Source organism: Rhinolophus ferrumequinum, chromosome 5 (assembly GCF_004115265.2).
Source record: "Rhinolophus ferrumequinum isolate MPI-CBG mRhiFer1 chromosome 5, mRhiFer1_v1.p, whole genome shotgun sequence".
NCBI lineage: Eukaryota > Metazoa > Chordata > Mammalia > Chiroptera > Rhinolophidae > Rhinolophus > Rhinolophus ferrumequinum.
In genome coordinates, this window is record NC_046288.1 from 5,908,037 (window position 1) to 5,932,891 (window position 24,855).

The 24,855-nt window shown below is 36.3% G+C and overlaps 1 protein-coding gene across 27 annotated transcripts in view; it reads left to right on the forward strand.

The window, feature by feature from the left end:
* Positions 1-24,552, forward strand: part of CREM (cAMP responsive element modulator) — a 69,126-nt gene extending 44,574 nt beyond the window's left edge. For 5 of the 27 annotated variants that reach the window (XM_033106030.1, XM_033106020.1, XM_033106026.1 and 2 more), the window contains 4 exons: positions 689-877; positions 11,930-11,965; positions 15,964-16,120; positions 21,020-21,356. In XM_033106030.1, coding sequence (XP_032961921.1) covers positions 689-877; positions 11,930-11,965; positions 15,964-16,120; positions 21,020-21,164 — 527 coding nt within the window. In that variant the 3' untranslated portion in view covers positions 21,165-21,356. The other 22 variants (XM_033106039.1, XM_033106034.1, XM_033106047.1 and 19 more) reach the window with 16 other exon arrangements.
* The last annotated feature ends 303 nt before the right edge of the window (positions 24,553-24,855 follow it).

Below are 24,855 nucleotides of genomic sequence, written 5' to 3' on the forward strand. Positions count from 1 at the left end.
AGTTAAGACACTTGGTAGAGGTCAAAATTATAGCACAAGTCTTTCCATACAGTTACTTTTTAAGGTCCTCTCCAACTTAATGTTTTATATTTCAGGATTCTCCTGACACCGTCAAAATGGATGGTAAAGGCTACAGTTTTGTAGACTTGAGCTTTAAAAACCAAAATATGAAATATATATTCCATTAAACGCTACTATCTTTCCATGATAAATTAGAAAAGTAGTTAGCTGTGTGAAGATACAGATTAACTGTGATTATGACGCTCAGTGAAATTTCACAGACCATTTCTTAGAAGTTAGAAGACTGCTGTTTAGATCTAATAATATCTGAAAGAATAGAGAAAATCAAGAAGCTGGATTTTCTCCGTCTGCACTTCCACTCTTCCTCTTAAATAATTTAGTTGGAAGGATGCCAGGGAGAAGGAAAACTCCATGGGCATCTATGTATATCAAATAAGATATTTTCAAGAGCTTATGACTTTTTTCAGAGTGTTGTCCCGTGAAGGAGGATCTCCTTATCAATTCAACATAGAGAAATAAGGGTAACCTAAGAATGAGGGGGAAAAACAAAAACAAAAAAGAATGAGAAGCGTGGGTAATAAATAGACCCAGAGTATATTCTTCTAATGTGGGGTTATTAAAAATGAATCTTGAAGTTCTCTAATATGTCTTTTCTTTTTCTGTTAAGTTGCTATAGCCCAAGGTGGAGCAATCCAGATTTCTAACCCAGGATCTGATGGTGTTCAGGGCCTTCAGGCTCTAACAATGACAAATTCAGGAGCTCCTCCACCAGGTGCTACAATTGTGCAGTACGCAGCACAGTCAGCTGATGGCACACAGCAGTTCTTTGTCCCAGGCAGCCAGGTTGTTGTTCAAGGTATATTTTATTCATCTAATATGTAGAATACCTGTGGATTACCATATCACACCATTTAGTGGTGATTTTATAGTTTTCTGAAATACACAGGAGGTAGATTTGGGGGGGGTCGGGGGGAGGACACTTAACAAGGCTTGAAGAAGAAATATTGTAGTTTATTCCACAACAAGTTAAATTTATGATTTTTCATTTCTCAGCAGGTTTGATTGGTTGTAAAGAAAGGTTAAATTCAGAGTAGCATGATGGGAAAAGGGAATTGGAAATAGGAATGAATTTTTTAATTAAGTAAATGTCCTACACTGGAGGGTTATAAATATTATACCTAATATATTTTTATTACCTAGTCTATGAAGATTTAAGTATCCGTTCCAATCTGTGATGCACTGAATTTGGGTCTTTCCCCAGCTGTTGCATTCAAGTCTGATCTGTAGACATCTCATTTAAAACAATTGCGGATTTTGCTTTTTCTTTAGTATACTTGAATTCTGAGGTTCCCATTCTACCTCTTCTGAACCTGATAGTAGTGAAATAACGCAGTTGGGATGTAGCTGTAAGCTTTTAGGGGAATCTTAAGCTTTCAAGATTTCAACTTAATTTGAGTTATACATTATTTTAATTTCATTCAGTTGTGCTTATAATAACTACAGTGTGTTTCATACAACTTTCAGAATTCTGCATTTTTAATTTAATTCTATTCCTCTTGGTCTGTTTGCTTAGGACTTACAATACAGCACTGATTTTAAGGGGAGTAATACCAGTTCTTACAGTTTGAAAGTCTTTCAAGTAAGGAAAAAGGCAGATTATAATTGATGAATCTCTTGTTAATTAGCTTTACTCCTAGGTATTTTGGGGGTTCACGGGACTGTAATGGACGTGTATGAAGAACAGAAGAGGTGGCATTTATGGAGTATAAAAAATACTCACAGTACTTAGACCCTACATTTTAATGTTTTCTTTTAAATGTATATTAAAGCCACCCATTACAGATACTCCTCCACTTACGATGGGATTACATCCTGATAAACCCATTGTGAGTAGAAAATATAGTAAATCAAAAATGCATTTAATACACCTAACCTACCGATATCATAGCTTAGCCTAGCTACCTTAATGTGCTCAGGACACTTACGTTAGCCTACAGTGGGGCAAAATCATGTCACACAATGAATACACTGTAGAGTATCAGTTGTTCACCCTTGTGGTGGTGTGTCTGCCTGCCTGGGGAGCAGGGGCTCGCTGCTCCTGCCTGGCATCGCAAGAGTATCACAGCCCATAACGCTAGCTCCAGAAAAGATCAAAATTCGAAGTACCGTTTCTGTTGAATGCAAGTAGCTTTCCCACATTGTAAAGTCAAAAAATTCTAAGTTGAACCATCACAAGTTGGGGGCTCTCTGTATATTTCCCCAATACTCAGGAGCCCTATATTTCTAAGTGAATAATCATAAATAATATATTTTTTTAATTTTTTAAATATAAAAAATGTACCACAACCTTGATACTTTAACAAATGAGAGTTTCTCATTGTCTTATGTTTTGCATAGAGAATGCACAAGGTTTGTGCTTTGGGGTTAATTTAAGACCTTTTTCTTCCATATGTCAAAAAAATATTTTCTACATAAATTCTATTTTTCATAGTTTCATTGTTTTACCTTTCACAGTTAGGTCCTTAGTTCACCTTAGTTCACCTCTGTATACAGTACTAGGCAGAAATCTATTTTCATTTTTTTTTCTCCACATATAGAGCCAGTTTTCCCTTCCTGATGGTTTTTGTCCTTTCCCCATTAATTTATGGGGCAGTCTTTTAATTATACAGTAGATTCTCATGTATACTTGATTCAGAACTCTCTTCTGTACTGTTGGTCTCTTTTTCTATAACAAACCATGCTGGTTTGATCTCACAGAACAAGTTTGTCTTTTTTGTCTTTTTTTTTTTTTTTTTTTTAATGCTGGTTTAGCTTTTGTGAACCATTATTCTTTCATGTGCGTTTGGAGTAAGTTTGAGTTTCTAAATAATAATAATATAATAAAACCAATGATGAGATTGCATTTAATTTATAGATTAATTTAGGGAGAACTGAAATCTTTCTTTTTTTATTATGATATAGTTGATATATAACATTATATTAGTTTCAAGTGTACAACATAATTTGACATTTGTCTAAGTCACAATAAGTGATCACCACAATAGATCCAGTTAACATCCACCCCCACACATACTTACAAATTTGTCTTGTGATGAGAACTTTTAAAATCTACTCTCTTAGCAACTTAAAAATATACAACATAGTACTATTAACTATAGTCACCATGCTGTACATTACACCTCCAGGACTTATGTATTTTATAACTGTAAGTTTGTACCTTTTGACCATCTTCACCCATTTCCCCCATCCCTTACTCCCAATCTCTGGCAACCCCAATCTCTTCTCTGTATCTATGACTTTGTTTGTTTGTTTGTTTGTTTGTTTTTAAGATTCTGCATATAAGTGAGATTATTTGGTATTTGTCTTTCTCTGTCTGACTTATTTCATTTGGTATAATGCCTTCACGATCCATGTTGTCATTAATGGCAAGATTTCCTTTTATTTTATAGCTCAGCAATATTCCATTGTATTTATGTACCATAATTTCTTTATCCATTCATCTGTTGGTGGACACTTAGGCTGTTTCCATATCTTGGCTATTGTAAATAATGGCTGCAGTGAACATGTGGGCACAGATATCTTTTCGAGTTTGTGTTTTCATTTCCTTTTGATAAATACCCAGAAGTGGAATTGCTGGGTTATACAGTAGTTCTATTTTTAATTTTTTGAGAAACCTCCATAATGTTTTCCATAGTGGCTACACTAATTTACATTCCCACCCACAGTGTATAAGGGTTAGGGAAGACTGACATCCTTATAATTTTAAATTGACATATTCCAAAGCATAGAATGTCTTATTTATTTAGAACTTATTTTAACTTCTATTAACATTTTCCAGTTTCTCCATAGGGTCTTTCATATTCTTTGTTCAGTTAGTTCCTAAATGCTTTATGATTTTTGTTGCTATTTTGAATACTTTTCTGTTGTTGCTTGTGTAGAGAAATTTTAATTGGTTTCTTTAAAAATTTATTTTTTATCTATTAACCTTGCTAAACTATAGTTACTTCTAATAATATGCTGATTCCCTGTGAATCTATCTGTGATACTATTTGAATGTTTACATCAAATGCAAATCAGATGTTTTGTTTCTTCCCTTCCCATCTTTCTTCTTCTTCTTTTTCCTCCTTGTCTCTTCTTTTCCTTTCCTTTTCTTCTTTTTTTTTTTTTTTAAAATAATGGTGACTCGGAGTTCTAGTTCTGTGTTAACATAGCAGGTCAGTAGGCATACCTGCATTACTGTCTATCCACCTTCCACCCTGTCATCCCATTGAAAGGTTGCAGCAATTTCTATAAGTGTTAGTGTATTTCTCAGGATTGCATACTGGGCCTTCTTCCATCTGACTTGGGTACTGTCCCTGGATGAACTCACCCTGCCCATGACTTCAATTCACTGTGACTATGCCCCTGATTCCAATTGGCTACTTAGATATCCGTCACATATCTTGGACTCCTTAAATCCAGAACTCCACATCCATTTTCCCCGCCCCAGTTCTCCTTTTGTTTACCCGATTTCGGTAATGGATATTGTGCATCCTATTGCTTCAGTCCAGAAACCTGGGTATCATGCCTCACTGTCCCCCACTTCTCCATCCATTCTTCCTCTTAGCTAAATCACCAGTCTCTTCACTTCTCTCCACCCTCACTGTCATAATAATCCCAGTTCTGGCTGCTCTCCTCTCTGACCTGGATTCTTACAGCAGGCTCTGTCTGGTCTGCCAGGTGGCTGGCCTGAAGCTGGGAGCTGTGGAGCAGTGTCCTGATTTTCCTAATCCTGCCAGACGCAACAGCTCCCTTCTTGGCCAGGATTTTTTTGGGAATTGTTCCTGAAAGTTCAGTGAGGCTCTCTTTCTTCATCCCTCCCAATGATTCTGGGAGCTAACATTTTTTTAAAAACAAAAGTCTCCGCCTCCAGCATTTCCCTTTCTCCATTATACTCTCGATTCTGCAGTTCAAAGTGATATTTCTAAAATTCACGTCTAATTAGGTCGACCTCCTGCTCAAAACCCTTCAAAGAATGCTTATTACTTGTTCGATAGTCCAAATCCTTAACATGGCCCAAATCTCTGCTTAACCTACGCCTTGCTTCCATTACTACCCTCCTCCCTCTCTCAACTTCTCCATCTAATGCTGGATGTCTTTCATGTCCTGTGACATGTCATGCCCTCTCTCCTCTCCCGGGCTTTCCCACACAGCTGCTCTGACAGGAACACGTTCTCTGGTCATATGCATTGTTCAGCTTTCACCTTGGATAGCACTTCCCCAGGAAGCCTCCTGTGACCTCCACATCTGGCCTGGGTCACCTCCTGTAAGTTCCCACTGCGCCTTCTCAGGGTACCTGTCACTATATTGTGACTCTCAGTATCCCGCCTAGATGGTAACTTCTGTTTGGACAGGGGTCCTTAGTCCTAGCATAGTCTCTGGTACATGACAAATGTTCAATAACCACTTACTGAATGAAAAGTGAAATACTCCTCCTTTGTGAAAATGTTAGTAATTCTGTGTGCTGATGAACTGAGTTTATCTGGTACAGGGAATTTATTAAAACTTTACTAATAGCAGTAGTCAAACAACCAACCTCCCTCTTTCCTTTCCTTCCTCTGCCCTTTTTTTAACACTAATATTTATTGAGCACATGAGTGCCAATTTAAAGAAATGTTGAGAATAAAATCAATTTGAACTTTCTGAAATTTGAAATAAAACTGACTAGTACTCTTTGATCCAGACCCTTAAGTGTGGCTGGGATGAAAGAATTTCATGTAGTCTCTGAGGGTGTCTCGGGTGATCCCCAGACTTTCTTACTCATTAGCAAGATGTCCTCAGTTCATGTGCTCTGGAAAATAACTATTATAGAAACAGATACTCCTGGATGTGTCACCTCCTAAGCATCTAAGTGTAATGTCGTCCCTGCCTAGAAGGTGCGTTTCATTGACCTAAGGTCAGCTTGAGTTCTAATCATACAAGGGACTGGGCTTTGTACAACCCACTGATAAAAAGGTCACAGTGACATGTCACTTTCGTGCAGTAGAGATGCAAATCATCTTTTCCCCAGGCTGTGATCTGCGATGCTATCTATGCTGTTGAACATGTGCCATTATTTTGTCTAACCTTGTAATTGTTAAATTTCCCTAGTGATCCAGCTCTTCATGTGCTGAACCTTCATTAGTGATCCAAATAAAATTGGACATACTTTTTAACATTTACAAATAGTAATTGTGATTTATTTATGAATATTTAAAAATCACGAAATTCTTTTCAAGGGATTTTAATTTAGTGAAAGAATCTATTAGATTGAGCCACATGAAATTGCTATTTTTGTGGGCCAAAAAAGGTCAAGTATCAGCAAGTTCAGATGGTTCAATCTTATAATCATGGAAGAGTGCTATACAATACTTGCTACATTTGGCACAGTGAATTTTTAAAATTGCAGTATTTACTCCCTTTAAGTGAAATTAGCAAATTCTGTGTCACCTTAGGAATAGCTGGATTTTACGGTGTAGCAAATAGAAATGTGTTAAATGAGCACAGGTGGCTGGGTATTTCTTATTTGGTGAATTTAGAAGTGTCTATGATAGCATCTGTCTGAGCTGATTGTCAGTTATTTATTTTTCAAGTCTCCAAGTATTTTTTTCTCCCGAGTTAATGAAAAATCTGTAGGGCTTATACCCCACCTGGACAGAAGAATAATAAAGTAGCCCCATAAGAAACAAGCAGGTAACTTTTAATGCAAAATGAGACTTTTTTTTTTGCCAGTGTCCATCTCAACAGATGTTTATGTAAAAATGAAAAACAGGAGCATTCGATGGTTTATTACAGGAAGGGTTTTTATAGGGCTTTGGTTTCAGTGAGCTGGTCTGTGACAAAGCAAATTGATGGCAGTGATAGGCTAGTGATGTCATTGTGATGTTAGTACTGCCACTTATCATAACTGCACATGCTTGCTAGTTGGAACATTTTATGTTGACCTGTGAGAGGGGAAACAAGGCAGTTTTGTATGCAGAAGCCCGTCATGGCTGTAACTGGAGATGAAACAGGTAAGAACTTTAGAGAGGGATTTAAATTCCACAAAATTATTTTTGAAGTTTAGAAAAATTACTTACGGACCTCTGAGTATTTCAAAAAGTATTTTCTAGTAGCTGAGGAGTAATACGTTTTTAAAATATACATACATATATATTATATATTCAGCACGCTTTGTTAAGGCATCTTGGTGTAATTGCTTCTTTGCTCAGTATTATATTGCTTACTAGATCAAAGCAGTAATTCATTTACTCTCTCTCTCTCCTCCTTTTCCCCCCTCTCTCCTCCCCCCGCCCCCTCCCTCCCTGTCTCCCCTGCTCTACCAAAATAAGCTGTTACTTCATCTGCAACCTGTTGCATATCCAGTGCAGCTACAAGTTAAACATACATACCATTCAAGTTGTAAAAAATAAATTAAGCTTCCGATTTTATCGCTGTATACAAATGTAGCTAGCTCCAAAGCAGACCAGCGTGTTGGGATGTTTGTTTGCCTACTTGTTTCTTCGCTTGTGTGTCTAAAATGGTCTGTTCCTCTCTAATGGAGTTCAAAGGGCTGACGTCATTGCATTTCCTGGAATCGTGGTTCGGCAGGGAAGTGGAAAAGTTAAACTCCAAGCAGGCTGCACATTGACGTCAGCCCCGAGTCAGGCTGTGATTGAGTCAGATCCTTTCCGCTTTGTCAAGCGCTGCTGACAGCTTGAGGTTTGTTAACTAGCTCCGGGCTTGCCTCTGTCTCCAAGATCGCTCTTGGCCTGAGTAGTAGCTTGACTTGTAAGCCTCACTTTAACGTTTCTCTGCAGGTAAGTATCTGCTTTAGGAGGCTGGTACCGCATGTGTGGGCAGATCCCCAGAGCCTGCATGGGTAGGCTGCGCCCATCTGAGGCCGGCACCTGCGGGGAGAGGTGGGCTCAGGGGTCCGGGCGCCCTCACCCGGGTCGTTCTGCGAGATCTGCCACTCACAGCGCCCTCTAGTGCGCAGTCATGGAAGCGCTTGTCTAAAAATCGACCCCCAGCCGTGTTACTTAAACCTGTAATGCGTAATTCTTCTGTGGTTTGGCTTTCTTAGTTACAGGTAATAGTTTTGATTTAGTCGCTAATGCCCCTTATGTGGTTGCAACTTTTTGTTTATTGATTGGTGTCTTATTTCTAACGCAGTACTGATTTGTAGTTGAATTCATGAAGAATGGATGATTGTAAACAACTTGCCCACAATTTACCTCTTCAGTTAGTGGGTCTCCTCGATAGTTCCTCTTCCTAGATGGGAACATTCCATTATCTTGAGCAAGTAACACCTGTATTAAATTGTTTTTAAAATTGCCTTGAGGAGCTATTGTTTTTCTCAAAGAAGTTTTGTGAAGTTTTAGTGACGATATAGATTGCAGAAGCTCTCAAATGACGAATTTATTATAAGATATAGATGGACTTAAAGAATCTCAAATACTGCATGTCAAATGATTCTTAGAACCAAAAGGCATTTTTGTGCATATACAGAGGGTGCCAAAAAAAAATATACCCATTCTAAGAAAGGAAAAAACTGTATTAAAATTGTAATAATATATACCGATAACAAAAGATGGATACAAGTCGCGTTTGACTGCTGCAATTACAAGAGGTGCTCAAAGTGGTTACCATCAGCATAATTTTAATACAGTTTTTTCCTTTCTAAAAATATGTATACATTTTTTTGGCACCCTCTGTAATTATTTTCTAAAAATTATTAGTTGGTTTATATCTTTCTTTACTGAGCTTTTAATTCCAATTCACCATTTGACTTGTCTAAGCATGAGAGAGAATCTTAACCAAAAAATAAAATGATTTGAAAATACTCAGAATATATTAAAGATGGATGTGTAAGGTAAAATTTTGCATACTTTTTTTTAACCATTGCTTGTAAATGAATATTTTTATATATTTATGTTTACAGAATGAAAATACCATCCTTGAAGAGGTTTTTTTCACAGTTTTGTCCATAACGCTTATATATGATTTACCCTTTTCAATTTAAAGTTTTCTAAATGCTGAAACTAAAAAAGGTCAAACTTTTGGGGTGGTGGGTTAGCTCAGTTAGAGCGGGGTGCTAATAACACCAACGTTGAGAGTTCTATCCTCACATGAGCCACTGTGAGCTGCGCCCTCCTAATTAAAAAGAAAAAAAAGTCAAACTTTTTCACAAGACCTCATTGTGCCTTTGGAAATCATTGTTTCAGGAAATCTGGTCAGTTTTCACAGAATCAGTTCTATTTGAAAATGGAAAAGATATTTTATTTCCTTTTTCTTTTCTTTTTTGAGGTGTGTTGATATAGATCATTGACTTGAATACTTTTTGACTGTGACCCATGTTTTACATCATGATATAATAGACCTGTGTGTGTGCACTCTACATTTATGATAAAACCAGTTTCAAAAATAATGCTTATTCTTAGTGTATGTAATGTACTCAGATTTTCTATTTCTTGTTTTAAAATGCTGTTCCTTACCCATGAAATTGATTTTATGACCCACCAATGGTCCACAACTTATCGTTTGAAAAATCAGGCTACTAACAATAATAAATGGCTTGGAAAATATTTTAGAAGCATTTACTTACAGGATCATGGAATTGAATGTGAAAAAATGAATATTTATAGTTTATAGAATTATATTACTGATTCTGTTGGATATATTAATACCTTAAATTTTTATTAGAAATCGTTTTTTACTTTATTCATAAGCTGATTGTTAGGAGTCTAACTCTATCTTTTAGCCTCTGAGTCTAAAAAACTCTAGTAAGTTGTATTCAGCCTGGGTATCTGAATTATTCAAAACAAACATTCCAACTTATTCAGATTTGGAAAATAGTATCTTAGTTAATATTTTATATGTAAGAATACGGACACATTTCAACCTTGTGAAAGGAGGCTAGGAAAAGGGTTATGTTGGAAATATTCACATAAAGGATAGTTTGGATCAGGTGTAATAGCTTCTTGAAAGTGATAGCAAAGCAAGTTCTAATCATGTTGAAGTGAAAATATGGGAATCATTTATCTACCTTAAGCTTCAATAAAACTCCAAATCTGTATGAAGTTGCCATTATGCTATTTTCCCACTACTTTAAAAAAAATTTTAATGAAATATAATTTGGGATAATTGTATCACTTTGCCCAGTTTTATTTGCCTATATGAATATATTGCCTAATAAAATACTTTTTATGTAAACTTTAAAATAAAAAATCACTTAATGTTACAAATACATATAAATATCAATGTGGCAAGTGCCATCAAAGAAACTACTAATTGTAAGAGACTCACAGGATGCAGGTAATACAGGTTAAAGGATCAGGGTAGGCCTCGCTGAGGAAACCACGTTTAAATACCCACAAGGACAGGCACTTGCCCCGCATTATCCCTGATGAACTCAAGGCAGATATTATTACATTCATTTAGCATATAACTGAATACGGATCAGGGTAAATGATTCTTCCAAGCTTACAAAGCTAGCAAGAGGTGATCCTGTATGGCTCTTAAGACTCCTTACCTCGTTCAGTTCACACCATGTTACATTGCTTCTCAAAATTCACCTGACATTGAAGCTAATGCTAATGTTCGATGAGTTATAATAACATACTACACACTGCTTATAAAACATACAAAATGAAGTTAGCAGCATTGTTACCAAAATGGACTTTTTTTTCTAGAGTATTACTATCACAGGACAATAGAACGTATGTTTGCTATTATATAGAACTTTAAATTTCAATATTCATAATTTCTCTTTTTACAGACTTTTTACTCTTAAGATTTTTTACTTAATAAACAATCAGAAGGCCCCTTTTGTGTAACTTAAAAACTATTTGATGACTTAATTCTATGTGTTACAGTGGTTGTAACAAATATGAAATCTTCAGTACTTAAATTGTCATATTTCTATAGGATTTAATTTTCCTGGGAAAAGTGGAGCAATGAAAGAGGGAAAGTTTTTGACAGTGTGAGACGCACGCCTGATTTGGGCATTAGGAGCGCTGGTGAGGTGGGAGGGAGGGTGAGCACCAAAACAGAAAAGTGAAGGTCTCAGTAGCTTCCCGGAGCTCCCTGCTCTAAGTATGACTTCAAAGTTATCTCTGTTATACTTAGGTATTTACTATACTTAGGTTATCTGAATTATACTGAGGTATTTGGGACTAGTGACACGTAGTGAAATGACATGAAGGTAGGAGCTCCAGATATAAAAATGTTTTTGTTCAGTTAATGTATTCAGTACTATAGCACTCTAAATAAATAAATAAACAAACTAGCAAATAAAACCACCATTTGGGGGTATTGATAAACTGTTTCACTTTGGACACTATCAAGATGGGCATTTGTCTGGGTTTCTTATTTCTTTCTTTTTGTTAGGAAGAAACAAACACCTCTTTGAATTGTGGGGTTTTTCCGTTTTCTTATTACCAGTCTGATGAGATTGTATCATTTGGTTATTTGTGATTCTCCACCTTCCCGGTTCTATTTTAAATGATTATATACATTGAAAAGGATATTTTGTAATGTGATCTTTTAGTAATTTATTCTTTAATGGGGTACAATAAAATATAGTATAAATTTTTAAAGTTTTTTTAATAGGCATATTTTTAAACAAAATAAGGAATAAGAGCCATACATTTCAATCATTCTATTACTCAGGTGTGTTAGAAGGAAAACTCCAGGGGAAAATATATTTATGGATGTTATATGCCTTTTAACTAATATACAGTATAAGCATAATTTGGAACATTGTCTTTCAGAACTTAAGGAAGGGAAGAGGAAGGGAACTAACATTTGCTGAATGCCTACCATATGCCAGGCACTGTCTAGACACTTTGACATACATTACAGGGTTTGTTGTGAGTATTAAATGAGATAATGTATCCCCATTTTACAGATGAGGAAATTGAACTTGCCCCAAGTCACATGGCTGGTAAGTGGCAGAGCTGGACTAGAACCCAGACTCCAAATCCCATGCTTTTTCTTCTGTATCATGTTTAAAGCTCGCAAGAGAGGTATGAAGTTAATTAGCAGAATTAAGAGTTCTATGAATTTTCTTTTCCCATGAAATACTTGATACCAAACCTAAAACATTTGTTCGTGGCAAGAGTTAGATGGTTGGAAACACTTTAACGGAACCCCTCTGCTTCTAAAATGCCATGTTAGATGACTAGTACCTAAGGGAAGACTTAGGAAATGATCTTGCCTTTGATCGAGAAAGACCAGTTTGAATAAATGTGTAGCATCTTTTAGGGCTTACCATGTCTTAGTGTTAAAATTTGAGCTATAATAATAGCTAATATAATTGTCTTATAATAAGATTGCTTATTTAAAACTTTCCAAATGGGCTAGTGCAAAACCCTGAGAATTTCAAAATTTACTTCATAGTGCACAAATAAGTTCACCAAGCACCCATTATTTGTCAATACTGTGCTAGATTCTGTCTAGAGAGTTCGCTGCCTTAGAATAAAATAAGCATATCTTTTTTATTGCCATGTTTTCTGGAAAATAAGACCTAGCCAGACAATCAGCTCTCATGTGTATTTTGGAGCAAAAATTAATATAAGACTTGGTCTTATTTTACTATAATATCATATTATAATAATATAATATTATACAAGATGGGGTCTTATATTAATTTTTGCTCCAAAAGACACATGAGAGCTGATTGTCCGGCTAGATCTTATTTTCGGGGAAACGGTAGTATCTTTCTTCAATTGTGAATTTAAAGCCCCCACTCATGACCCATTTATTTTGAAAAATAATTTATACAATGAAATTCTAGAATAAAAAATAATTGGGGCACTTTTAGTAGTTAAACGGAACAGGAATTAGCCTTTCTGTAATAGTACAGGGATAAACACATGCCATCAAAATGCAGGGTGGTTCTTTGAACTGGGATCCTAGGTATCTAATCTGCTTTCAATCACCACTGAATTCATAATGTTGGAAACTGAAGCTAACTTTTATATAAAAACTTTTTTATGACTTGTTTCAAAAACAAAACTTTTTGACATTTGGATTTCCTTAAAACAAAAGCTTTTCTTTGCCCATGTCTTTTTAATGTATTTACCAATAAGGTATTTTTATATGTGGAATTTATCTATTGATATTTGTTCAGTGACCATTAGAAGTGTACCATCATATAGATTCTTTGGGCTATTGCAGAAATTTTACTAATTGCTGCTAATTTATACCCATTTCTACTTCTGGCTTGAAATAATAATGAACTACAATCTGATTTTTATTGAAGATAAAATGAATCTATAGTATGCCTGAAAAATCATAATAAAACCCAGTTTGTTAGCTAACATTTGAGAACTAATACATCCAAATATATCATCCCTTCCAACTTACCATCTTGAAGTGATATTTTTTCTGAGTTGTTGCTTAAAATGTTCTAGGAGTGCTTCTTTTGGAATTGCCATTATCCTTCACGGTGCCAAATCTGGACCTTTGAGGGTGGCTTCAGCTTTTGGAAACAGGCAAAAACTTAGAACCATTTCTGGTTCTAACACCAACGAATGAACTTTCTTTTTCTTTTCTTTCTTTTTAGAAAATTTTTATGAGCTTATTTGTGCTAAACTGATGGCACATGCCGGGGAGCAAGATCTCAAATGAACTTTCTTTTTCATCTGTGAAGTATTCCTGCATTTAAAAAAGAAAAAGAAAAGAAAAATGGATACTCTTAAACTAACTTTTGTGTATCCGAAACATCCTGCTCTAATTTTAAGTACAGAAAAAAAGCAGACGTATACAAAACTAGAGAGTATAATGGACCCTTCTGGACCTTTCTGTTAATTTTATTGCACTAATTTATGAGCAGTGTTTGGCAAGAACAGCCCTAGACCAGGTCTGCATCCACGCTGCCTGCAAATGTCAGCATGATGACACGGAAACTTCTCCTTCGTCACTGGCTATTGTTCCAATTTTAGAAAGCCTGTGTAGCATCCAGCTGTTCCATTATTTCAACCTTTATTATCCCATAACCTTCTTCCATGAATGTGGGTAAAGAGAAAAGAGAACTATTAATTCTATGCTCCACTCTGTCTCCTCTGACAATATGATTAAAATATTTTTTAAACCTTTATTAACAGTTTACAACTGACTTTAAAATTCTCTTTCTAAATATTTCAAAGCTATACATTTTCTATGACATATAATGAGACATCTGTGTATATAATATTTTAAATAGTCACAAAAACAAATTTAGGGTTTTCCCAAGTTTATTAATAGAGATTTTGTTGATAATCATTATATTTACCAGTTACTACTTATCACCAAAGTTTCTTAAATTATAGAAGGAAGAAGTAGTACAATCTTATAAATGCTATTTTTATTAATCTTATAAGATCTTTAAGCGATCTTCCCCCAAAGTCATATTTTTATTTTGTTCTCTCACCTAATTCTTGAGCCTGAGGTAGGGGGTGTAAACCTGCCTTTACCCCAAAATAAACACATAGATCAAGTTTTGATTAACCTTTTAAACTGCTTGGCTATTTTCAGTGATAATATTCCATTTACGTGAAAAAAGTCTTTGTCTCCCTTTTGAGTAAAATTTCAGTTCTTACTTAAGGGGTATAATACATTTTAATGAAATATGGAAACAATGTTTCATATTTTGATTAGCATGTGGTTCAATTTTTATAGGATTTAATAACTTTTGAAACCATTTTCTTGCAGTTTTAAGAGAGCGTGTATTTTGTAATATGTCATCAGAATATCAGATTAACTCTGGACTATATGTTCTCGAAGTTGAAACATTGGTGATAGAAACATGTTTCATCACTTAAATACACCTATCTTTCCTAAGAAGCTATTTATTGCAGTAGATACACACATTTTGAATATAAATTAGCACACTTTGAGGACTTTTAGTATTCAATCTGATTACTAAATAGCTATGAATTCTGTCATTTAACTATGATTATACTATAATTAGAAAATATTTTTTAAATGAAAACTTAGGAATGGATTATCATCCCAAGAAACCTAAAATAGACAAAAATTGTTATTTCCCAGAGAAACCAGTTTTAAGTGAGCTTTGCTGTTTTATTTTTTATTTTTTGCTTTTAAATAAAAATACAGTGAGCTGATATTTTCCTTCCCGTACCTCAGTCATCTTCTGTATAGAACTTGCACTGAAAGACAGTAGGTGACTGTTACAGGTATGACATAGGGTATAGGAAGATCTCTTTAACTGGATGGAGATGTTCTGCTTAATTAAAATTTTTGCAGTGGTCTGCTAGAGCCAGCTCCCACTGATTTTGCTAGAGCCGATTGTTAAATTTTTCAGATTTTTGTGAGCTGGTTGTTAGAATAGCTATTAAAAATTTTAAATATATATATGTACATATATATATTTAACAAATAAATTCCATTTTAAATAATGTTAATACATGCTCAAACTCATCATTTCTAATTATCTATGCTCTTGAGGTTTTTTACATCAATTTTATCTGTATGGTGTGCTACGTAGTGTGTATGTCTTCTCAACTCCACGTTATTCAGTGAGGTCCCATTGGTAGCCCAAAATTGGCCATAGTGAAAGTATTTACATCTTGGGAATCGACAGATGCTACAGCTCCAGGTTTTTTGCCCCAGAGAGCTGATTGTTAAACATTTATCAGCACACCACTGATTTTAGGCCCAGTGAACCTTCAATGGAAAAGCCTGTCTACTTTAGCCTTTGGTAAAAACCTATCTAAAATACATTAGGGCATTTTTTTACCTTAAATGTGTAGAGCATGCTGAATATCATTGTTCCAAGTGCTGAAGAAGATCTTTTGACCTAAGATTTCTATAATGCTCAGAATAATCATCTTAAACATTAGCAAGATCACCTCTTGTGGCATGTTTCCAGGTCACTTTTATATAAAATATCAAGTTGTGAATTGTTTATGTAAGCGTGTAATATTTTGTTCATTGCAGCGGCCACTGGTGACATGCCAACTTACCAGATCCCAGCTCCTACAACTGCTTTGCCACAGGGAGTAGTGATGGCTGCCTCGCCAGGAAGTTTGCACAGCCCCCAGCAACTCGCAGAAGAAGCCACACGCAAACGAGAGCTGAGGCTAATGAAAAACAGGTAAGATGGTTCACTAGAAATCACTAGAAATCAGCAACCATTTACTTACAGGAACATATAATTTGTTATTGTGGGGCTTTTTAAAAAATTGCTTTTCCTATTTCTCCCAAGTTCAGTGTTATGTGGCATTTTATGTGAGTACTTGTGCTCTGCGTTTGATGATATTAGATTCTCTGCTAGTTAGAGTTCCTAACCATGAAACCATTTCATCAGCAGGAGGTACAGCCCTATGTGTTATAAGGGTGATGTCTAAAAGACACACTAATTTTTTTTTTAACAATAATGGAAGTACCTTAATACAAATATTTATTTTGTACTTGGCATTTGCTCTGTGAAGTTAGGTGATAAGTGTAATTTCCTAGCTTTTTTATGAGCAAAATAAATTTTAAGTGTGAGTTAAGGATTTTCTGAGTGTTTTACATGTAGTTTCCTTTTATCTATTTTGTAACTTTGTTTTTCTCTATTGTACTGAAATACATCTTTATTCCGACAAATTCTAGTCAAGTGCAAGTACAAAACAACAGAAAGAATTAAAATTACCCATATCCCCACCAGTTAGAGCTACCTCCTAATAGCACGGGATATATTTCCCAGGCTGCTCTCTCTCATTCGCTCCCTTATTCTTGTACCATATCTCTGTAATTTTACTTTTTAAACAGCAATATATCATACAAATACTATTTCCCAGAATTCTTTTTTAAATCTAGTTTGCATGTTATTTCTTGGTTTTAGTTCTTATTTCTTGGTTTCGAATAGTGTAAATTAATCTGATTTTCAAAACGAGCAGAATAAGAGTAGTCTAAATAAGAGTCTTCCCAGTAGCCTGGTCACCTTATTTCTAAGTGTTAAATAATGTCCTCATTGTAAGAAAACAACACATTTCAGATGAGATCATGTGTTTGCCTATGGTCAGGACCACCTGGCGATAGTTAATTTACTAGGTGTTACCATGTTTCCCGAAAATAAGACTTACCCTGAAAATAAGCCCCAGTTAAGATCATCAGCCAGACGCATGCATTTAGTACATTATGACGATGTTCCAGAAGAAGATGACATGGCTATATTTGAATAAATGTAGATTGTTGTACATGAAAAAATAAGATATGCTCTGAAAATATGCCCTAATGCGTCTTTTGGAGCAAAAATTAATATAAGACCTGGTCTTATTTTCGGGGAAATACGGTATAAAACCGTATTTCGGGGGAACATGGTAGCAACCTAGTTAATGTCAAAATTGTGGCTTCTGAGCCTCTAAAATTCAGAGATAACTGCTGAGTTCATCACTGTCCTTTGTAACTGTGTATGAAACAGTTGCAGCTATATTCAGTTTACTAACAGCTTTTAAATGTCACAATTTGATATAGTAGAGGACTTCTTAAGTTGGATACAGTTCCCAAGCTTATTCGTTAGCACAGATCACTAGATGGAGTTTTGTACTCTGGAGAACTTCACAGATTACCAGAAATAGCATCTTTAGGTACACACATTTTTACCAGTGGTTGATTCAGGTTTCCTGACTCCTGCCGGATTCACATTTTGCATGGTCAGCATTTTACTCAGAAATTCTGAAGGGACTGAATGGGTGGGGCTCACATAGTATCATAGTTGTTTTATGGAGGTCTTGTTATAAAAGACCCCTAACTTGGATCTAGTGGAGGAATATGGGTACTTTAAAACTGCGCTTTCAGGAGCTATACCTATAACGGCCTGTCTGGTCGTGGAATGTACATAGTGAAGTTCAGCTTAGAAATGTCAAGTGTGATGATAATGCAAACTGTAAACTTGTTCATCGATGTCTTAGTTTCCCGAAGAGAATAAAAAGGAAGGACTAGGCAAGTAACCTTCTTATTTCCCTTTTGTCATTTTATACCTTTATTTTTAGATTAGAAAATTTTGTCAGAACTACCAAAATGAAATAGACAAAATATTAGGCAGCGGGTTCTTACAAACATGCCCTTGCCCACAGCTTCCTACACATACATGGGAGATCTCCCTGAGAGAAAAACAATCATGAAATTTTGGGTTTTACAAGAATTAGTTAATTGTTGGATAGCATTTGTGTTTGGGCTCTAAACAACGAAGGGGAATGGAGGCTTAACCTTGTAGGTGGTATTTTGATCTTATATTGCTGGTCCAGAGGTCCATGCAGCCAGGACAAAGGCTCGGCAGTGTCACCAAGGAACCAGGCTCCTCCTCCCTGCTCTGTCATCTTCAAGGTGTGACATTCGTTCCGATGACCACAGCATGGCTGCCACACCTCCCAGGCATTGCATCAGTCAGGAACAAAGGAGAAATGCTGGAGCTAAAACAGGGCGCTGGTTGAATGTGACCCTTCTGAAAACTTTTCCTGGAAGACCCTGCCAGCAACTTTGACCTACATGTCATAGACTAGAAATAGTAATATGATCTCTAGCTGCAAGGGATCCTAAGAAGGGTCTATTTTAGCTTTCTAAATCTCAATTTCAGAGCAAGACGGGAAAAGCAGATGCTAAATGGCTATTAGCTTGCTCAATATCTGTTGAGTAGGTACATTTGCAAGTTTTAAGTGCATTATTTCTCCTGTTTCTTTAACTGTCACGTAACTTTCACCTGAGGATAGGTCTGGTTATTTATGGATGAGGAACTGAGGTTCAGAGAGTTTACATAATAAGTTGGTTAATATCACAGCACAAACTGCACAGAACCTGGATATGCAATCAAGCTGTTTATCCAGAGTCTGTCCACTGCACTAACACAAGACTAACCTCACAAAGACCTCGGTGTATGCTTCAGATTTAACTTCATGGAAAGAATGCAGCTTTTGCTTTTTAACGTGAAAGAACCTTTATACATTTTCTCTTTTTATTCTTTGACTGGCATTTATAACAGCTATTTCATTATATGTATATATATTTCTACAAATCTGGCGACAGTTTTTATTTCTTCACAGCCTGGTCAGCTTTTCCTCTTTGCTATGTATTCTCTCTCCACGCTGAGGATATTATATCCAGACAAATGCAAGGCCTGAAAACTGAGCTAACTATTAATAGAAGAAACAGGTGTTTTCCATAGCTGAGAAGTACTGAGGAATGTGCCATCTACTAGTGTGATCATTTAAAGCTTTGTGCTTAGAACATTTGCCCCTGGTAACACGCATTCACACACATGAAATAGGAAGTATGGATATTTAAATAAATAGTACACCGTGGTAAATAAAATTTTTTAAATTAAACATCCCACAACATTGCTATTAGATATTTAAAATGTCATTTAATGGTAAGTTGTTTTATAAAATGATTATCCTCCTTCCAGATCTAGAATTTAACATAATGATTTACTCATGAAAACCTTGCTATCCATAAATGTATATTATTAGTTCCTTTGTGGAAGAGAGTTGAATTGTGTTCCCAAATTGGAAAATTTATAAATGTGCTTGGATTTATTCTTAACCTATTCCTGTACATCATTTCGATGAAATTAATCTGTACTTATCAGATTCAGTTCACTTGTACATTTGTTACTTTTTTGTTAACCAGTTGAGAACTCTGAGTTCACAGGGTGAGTGCATTGGTTTTAGCTAGGAAGCAGGGGTTGATCCTTTCTACAGTTCATTGAGATTTCAAGGTCTCTTTTCTGCTGACTCTTGCTTCCCACCGAGAAAACACAGATAACCAGATGTTGGTAAGGGTCAACTACCCTAAAAATAACACAGCGTTGGCCCTATGTGTTTTGGGCATCATCACTCCTAGTTCAGAATTGCAGCAATGCTAATTGGCATGACAGAACTGGTGTTTAGACGTTCAACAAAACTTTTGTTTAAATATATTTGAATTATCTTTCAATGTAGGCTCTTTTGATAGTAAGGATACCCCAAAGGTAGTTTTCTGACCTGAATACCCCAAAATAAAGCTGTTAATAGAGGGTACATTCTATAGAGGAATTAAATGATGTAGTTGCCACCCCCTCCAACCCTGAAAAAAAGGAGAGAGAGAAAATGTTGGCTGTATTCATTGGTTGTTTTGGTGCGGTTTTGCATGAATATGATTAACTCATCTATTTATTCGTTTATTGCTTTGATTGCGGGTCTGTTTTTTCCTTTGGGCATGGCTACAGTGCTTAAAATTCAGTATATTGGATAGTAAATGCATGTGATGAGAAAACAGTCTCGAAGTACACGTTTGAGTTATTCAGTATCTTCCCTTTCATGATTTTAATTGTGGTGTTCTCACATTCCTGGATTTAAATTGTCTGAATTATTGAGTATTGTATTATGTACCCTCCCTTCTTTCCTTTAATTTTCAGAAGCAGAGTCCATTTCATTTTGGTTTATAAAAATGTGCACGATTTATGATTCATTTATTATTATTTTTATCCATGTTGTGTTCTAGCCAATAAACTGATTCTTGCGGTCGTGATTGATCTTATTTGTTTTACTGATTTAGTCTTGAAGAATGAAAATCTCCAATATTGACATTTAAGGTTACCAAAGGTTAATTTTTCTATTCAGTTTTGATCAAATAAAGTTAACTCATTGTGACAGAATATGTAGCTTATGGTGGACAGAAATAACTAAGAGATTTGAAAGGATCTGTGAATGTTTTTGTAGAAATTCCACTTGGGGATGTGGTCCTATTGTTTTAGGTTATGGAAAACTACTCTGGTCACTGTGATCATGGAGTGTGTGCCCTACGGAAACACCATTTACGATGAATGCTGGGCAAACTGTGCTGTCAAGTTGTTCCCGTTGTCTTAGAGTCACCTTACAAAAAGGCATGTGCTCGGGGACATTTGTTGTTTGGCTTTGTACAGACCTTACCTAGGATTGATTGGCTGTTGCATTTAGGGAACCAAAGTTCACTGAGCTCCTCTGGATTGTGCTGAGAGGTTGTTCCTGAGTCATTTGCCTTGTGTTGGTTCCAGGGAAGCTGCCCGGGAGTGTCGCAGGAAGAAGAAAGAATATGTCAAATGTCTTGAAAATCGTGTGGCTGTGCTTGAAAACCAAAACAAGACTCTCATTGAGGAACTCAAGGCCCTCAAAGATCTTTATTGCCATAAAGCAGAGTAACTGTCTTTGACTTGGACTTTGTTTACTGTGGAACTCTAATCAAGGCAGGAGATGCAGCAATTCTACTAATTGCCATGTGGACGTATGGAAGGGACATTTGTGACCCTTCAGAATCCAGTTTGGCTTAGTGTTTGAAATTGAATTGGAAGTGTTGTTCCAAGATTTGGAATGCAACCATGATCACGTATACCAAGCTTACCTTAGTCTCTTTGTCCGTAGCATGCAAAATTGTTTTGTTTGCCCTTTTGCTTCTACTTTTTTTCAGGGAAGCTGCTAAAGAATGTCGACGTCGAAAGAAAGAATATGTAAAATGTCTGGAGAGTCGAGTTGCAGTGCTGGAAGTTCAGAACAAGAAGCTTATAGAGGAACTTGAAACCTTGAAAGACATTTGCTCTCCTAAAGCAGATTAGTAGAAATATTTAACTATGAACTGATTACAACATGTACAGTTGCTTTTGAAGGCAATACAATATATAGCCGGCAAGAATTATGGCTTTCTTCCTTTGTATCATTCATCACATTCTCTAATCTCTAACATTCCTACAATGCTTCACTGTATGTAGTTAACTCTTAGCTGTAACTTCAATTTTTTAAGAGACAAACTGTAAAAAAAAAAAGTAACAAATTTTTAAAATGCAGTATTTGTAAGACTTGTTCCAATGCCACATATTTGCAGTCCCCAATCTCTGTGTCCTATGCAATAAAATTTTTTGCAGGTCTTTTAAAAATCATTTTAGGAAAGGATGATCAAAGATAATGCATCCAGCAGTACAATAAAAGTAAACCACAAAAAATACCTCAGGAGAGAACTGAAAGAGAAAGAATTGAAAGAATCTAATGATATGCCTATATGAAAATAATAGCCTATAAATGAATTTATGGCATTTGCAGATTTTTATATTAGTTGCTTTGTAAAGAAAATATTGTATTGCTGTCCTTTAATGCCATAGTTGGAGAGCGTTTTTAATAGAACCATGTTGGTTACACATGTAGTGTTTGGCGGTCATTTAACTATCTGAACATTTCCTAAGTTTTTACTATATTGTGTAATATAAAAGATCTTGCAGAAGCTCTTAGTGTTGGTTTGATATTACCTAATGCAAGTTACAACTAGTTGTTAATATCTGAAATGAGTTAACAGTTAAGAGTTAGAACTGTATTTGCATACCTTGAAGGGTACACAAGCTGATTTCCGCACTGAAATCATGGTCTCAGCAAATGCTCTTTCTGCCATCTCCTCAGAAGGATGGCCCCAGAGTTTTTACCCAGAAGAGCAGCTCTTAGAGGTTCACCTTGTGTGATGGAGCAGGCCTTTCTGCACCTGGTCTCACATGGTCTGCACATGGTCTCGAAATCTGCTGAGGGCCTTCAATTTTGAGTTTTAGCTAACAACCATAGGAGTTTTAAAGTAAAAACAAAAACAACCCAAGATTTTATTTCCCACTTCAAAACAGCTTGAAGTCTACATTAGATCAAACATTTTTATGTTGGCATATTCAGAGGAAATTCATTACATTGAGGCAGCGGTGTTATTACTGGTATCCACATTTCATTCTATGTTTACAATAAAAAGTTTCAAGGTATCAACCCAAAGCCCTAACCATGTGATCTAAGCCATCTCTCACTCATTTGTTGAAGGACTACTATGTGCTAGACTCTGCTATATTTTCTACCATAACTTCTGATTTGTTAAGGATGTCCCCACCCACCCGTAGTTTCAATCGTGGAACTGGTCACTGCATACAGAGAGGTATAGAAACAGGAGGTCATTTCTGTAGCCTCTAACTGCTGTTCCCGCCATATCATCATAATTCTGTCGCTTACCTGTAACTCCCAGAAGGCAGGGCATGCCATTTGGGGCTTTCTTTAGAAATATTTATTTTTCTTTCTTTTTTTTTTTAATATTTATTTTTCCTTCGGAGTCTGAGCTCTGAATTTCTATTATCTCAATTTTTGTCTTCTACAGAGAAGTAAGATGAGGAAAGAAGACAAGGAAGAAAAGAGGAAAGGAAAACTCCAAGTTTCGGGTGAAGGAAAATGATGCTTTGTTCTCAGTCATTCATTCATTCACTAAATCAAATGTGTGCTCAGTAGTAGACACTGAGAAGGAGACACAAGAATCAGCAGACAAGATGTAAAAAGCTAGAGGTAGTCAATGCTATGTGTTAGAATTAGAGAAAAATGGAAGCAGGGATTCCCTAAGAAACTATTCTGTAGGAGGCAGATTTTGAATTGGGCCTTGAAGGAAGTGATGTTGCTGGAGAAGGCAGGCCCTGCACACGAGGAATCAGGAGCTTGAATTTAGGAGCTGGAGAAGGTCAAGTTAGTACTCACACAAGAATTAGTTCAGTTTAAAAAGAGTATATGCATGCGTGTTTTGTATACTCCACTTAAAATAGGTCATTATTTCATTGGAAGAGGATTGCGACTGATTACTTGGTGCCAGAAATACCAGGTGTCCCTTCCTCTCTCCAGTGCTTTAAACAATAAGGAAATTTTTTTAACTCACAAAATAAGTCCAGAGATAGGAAATCCAGGGTTGCTTAATTTAGTGACAATGGCATCACAACCAGATTCTTCCTTCTCATCCTCCCTGTGTACGCTAGTTCCCCCCGATCCTAATATTGCTGCCACAGTTGCAGGCACCCAAGAGGGGACAGGCGGCACTCTTTTCTTTTGTCCTGTTTTAAGAGGAAGGACAACTTGCACAGAGGACCTTCAGCAGCAGATCCCCTCTGAGTCTCAATAGCTAGATTCTCACCACCAGCAGCCACTGGCAAGGAGAATGGAATTAAAAGCACTGAATTACGGGTGAAGATACAACCCCTGGGACTGGGAGGGTTTCCAGGCCTCTGTGAAGCATATGGGCATCAATATTGAATAAAACAGGTTCTGGGAGCTTGGTGTGTAGGCAGGTGACAAAATGGCTGCCATCCAGACGATGTGAGCGCCTCACCTGCTCAGGAAGCTAGAAACAGCTCTGAGAGCTGGGGTTTCTGCTAAGCTCGCAAAGGTGCACAGGAACTCAATTCTTGCTCATCTGATTTGTACCTGAAACCAAAGCTTTTGCTACTTAAAATAGCATGATTTTGTAGCTCTCCAACCTGACTCCAACAGATACTGTCTACAAACCCTTGCGAAACGCAGCAGCAGTAAGTTGCGTGAACATCGTACCTCTTGTAGCATCCAGAGCTGTCCCTGCATTTGTGGTATTGTTTTGTTTTGTTTTAGTCTTAAAAGTTTCAGAATGTGGACTTTTGGGTATAGAAATGAACTGATCCTGGGTCATGGGGTTATACCACCTTTTCACATTAAACTAGGTAGTTCATGATGTTAAATCATTCGAAATGGGAAAATAAAGGAAATGGACTCCTGCTATGTATTTAAATGTGTCTGAGCACTATGTTTGCCTGAAACTGAGGACCTTTCGCATCAGCAAGCACACTTCTCGGTTTTCTTCATGGACTCAACATATCCGGTACATGCTGTTTCCTGTGTGCCTAAAATACACCTTTAAAATACTACATAATGAGGACTTGTGAAACCAATACAGTGTTTTTCTATACTACAGTCAAAACTAATTAAGCAGTCTGGATATGTGTGAGACAAGCAGAGTTGTCGCCAGTTGGCTAGCTGTGACGTCCTGACGACAGTAACAATTGTAGTAGACCGAGCTCCTCAGAAACTTAGT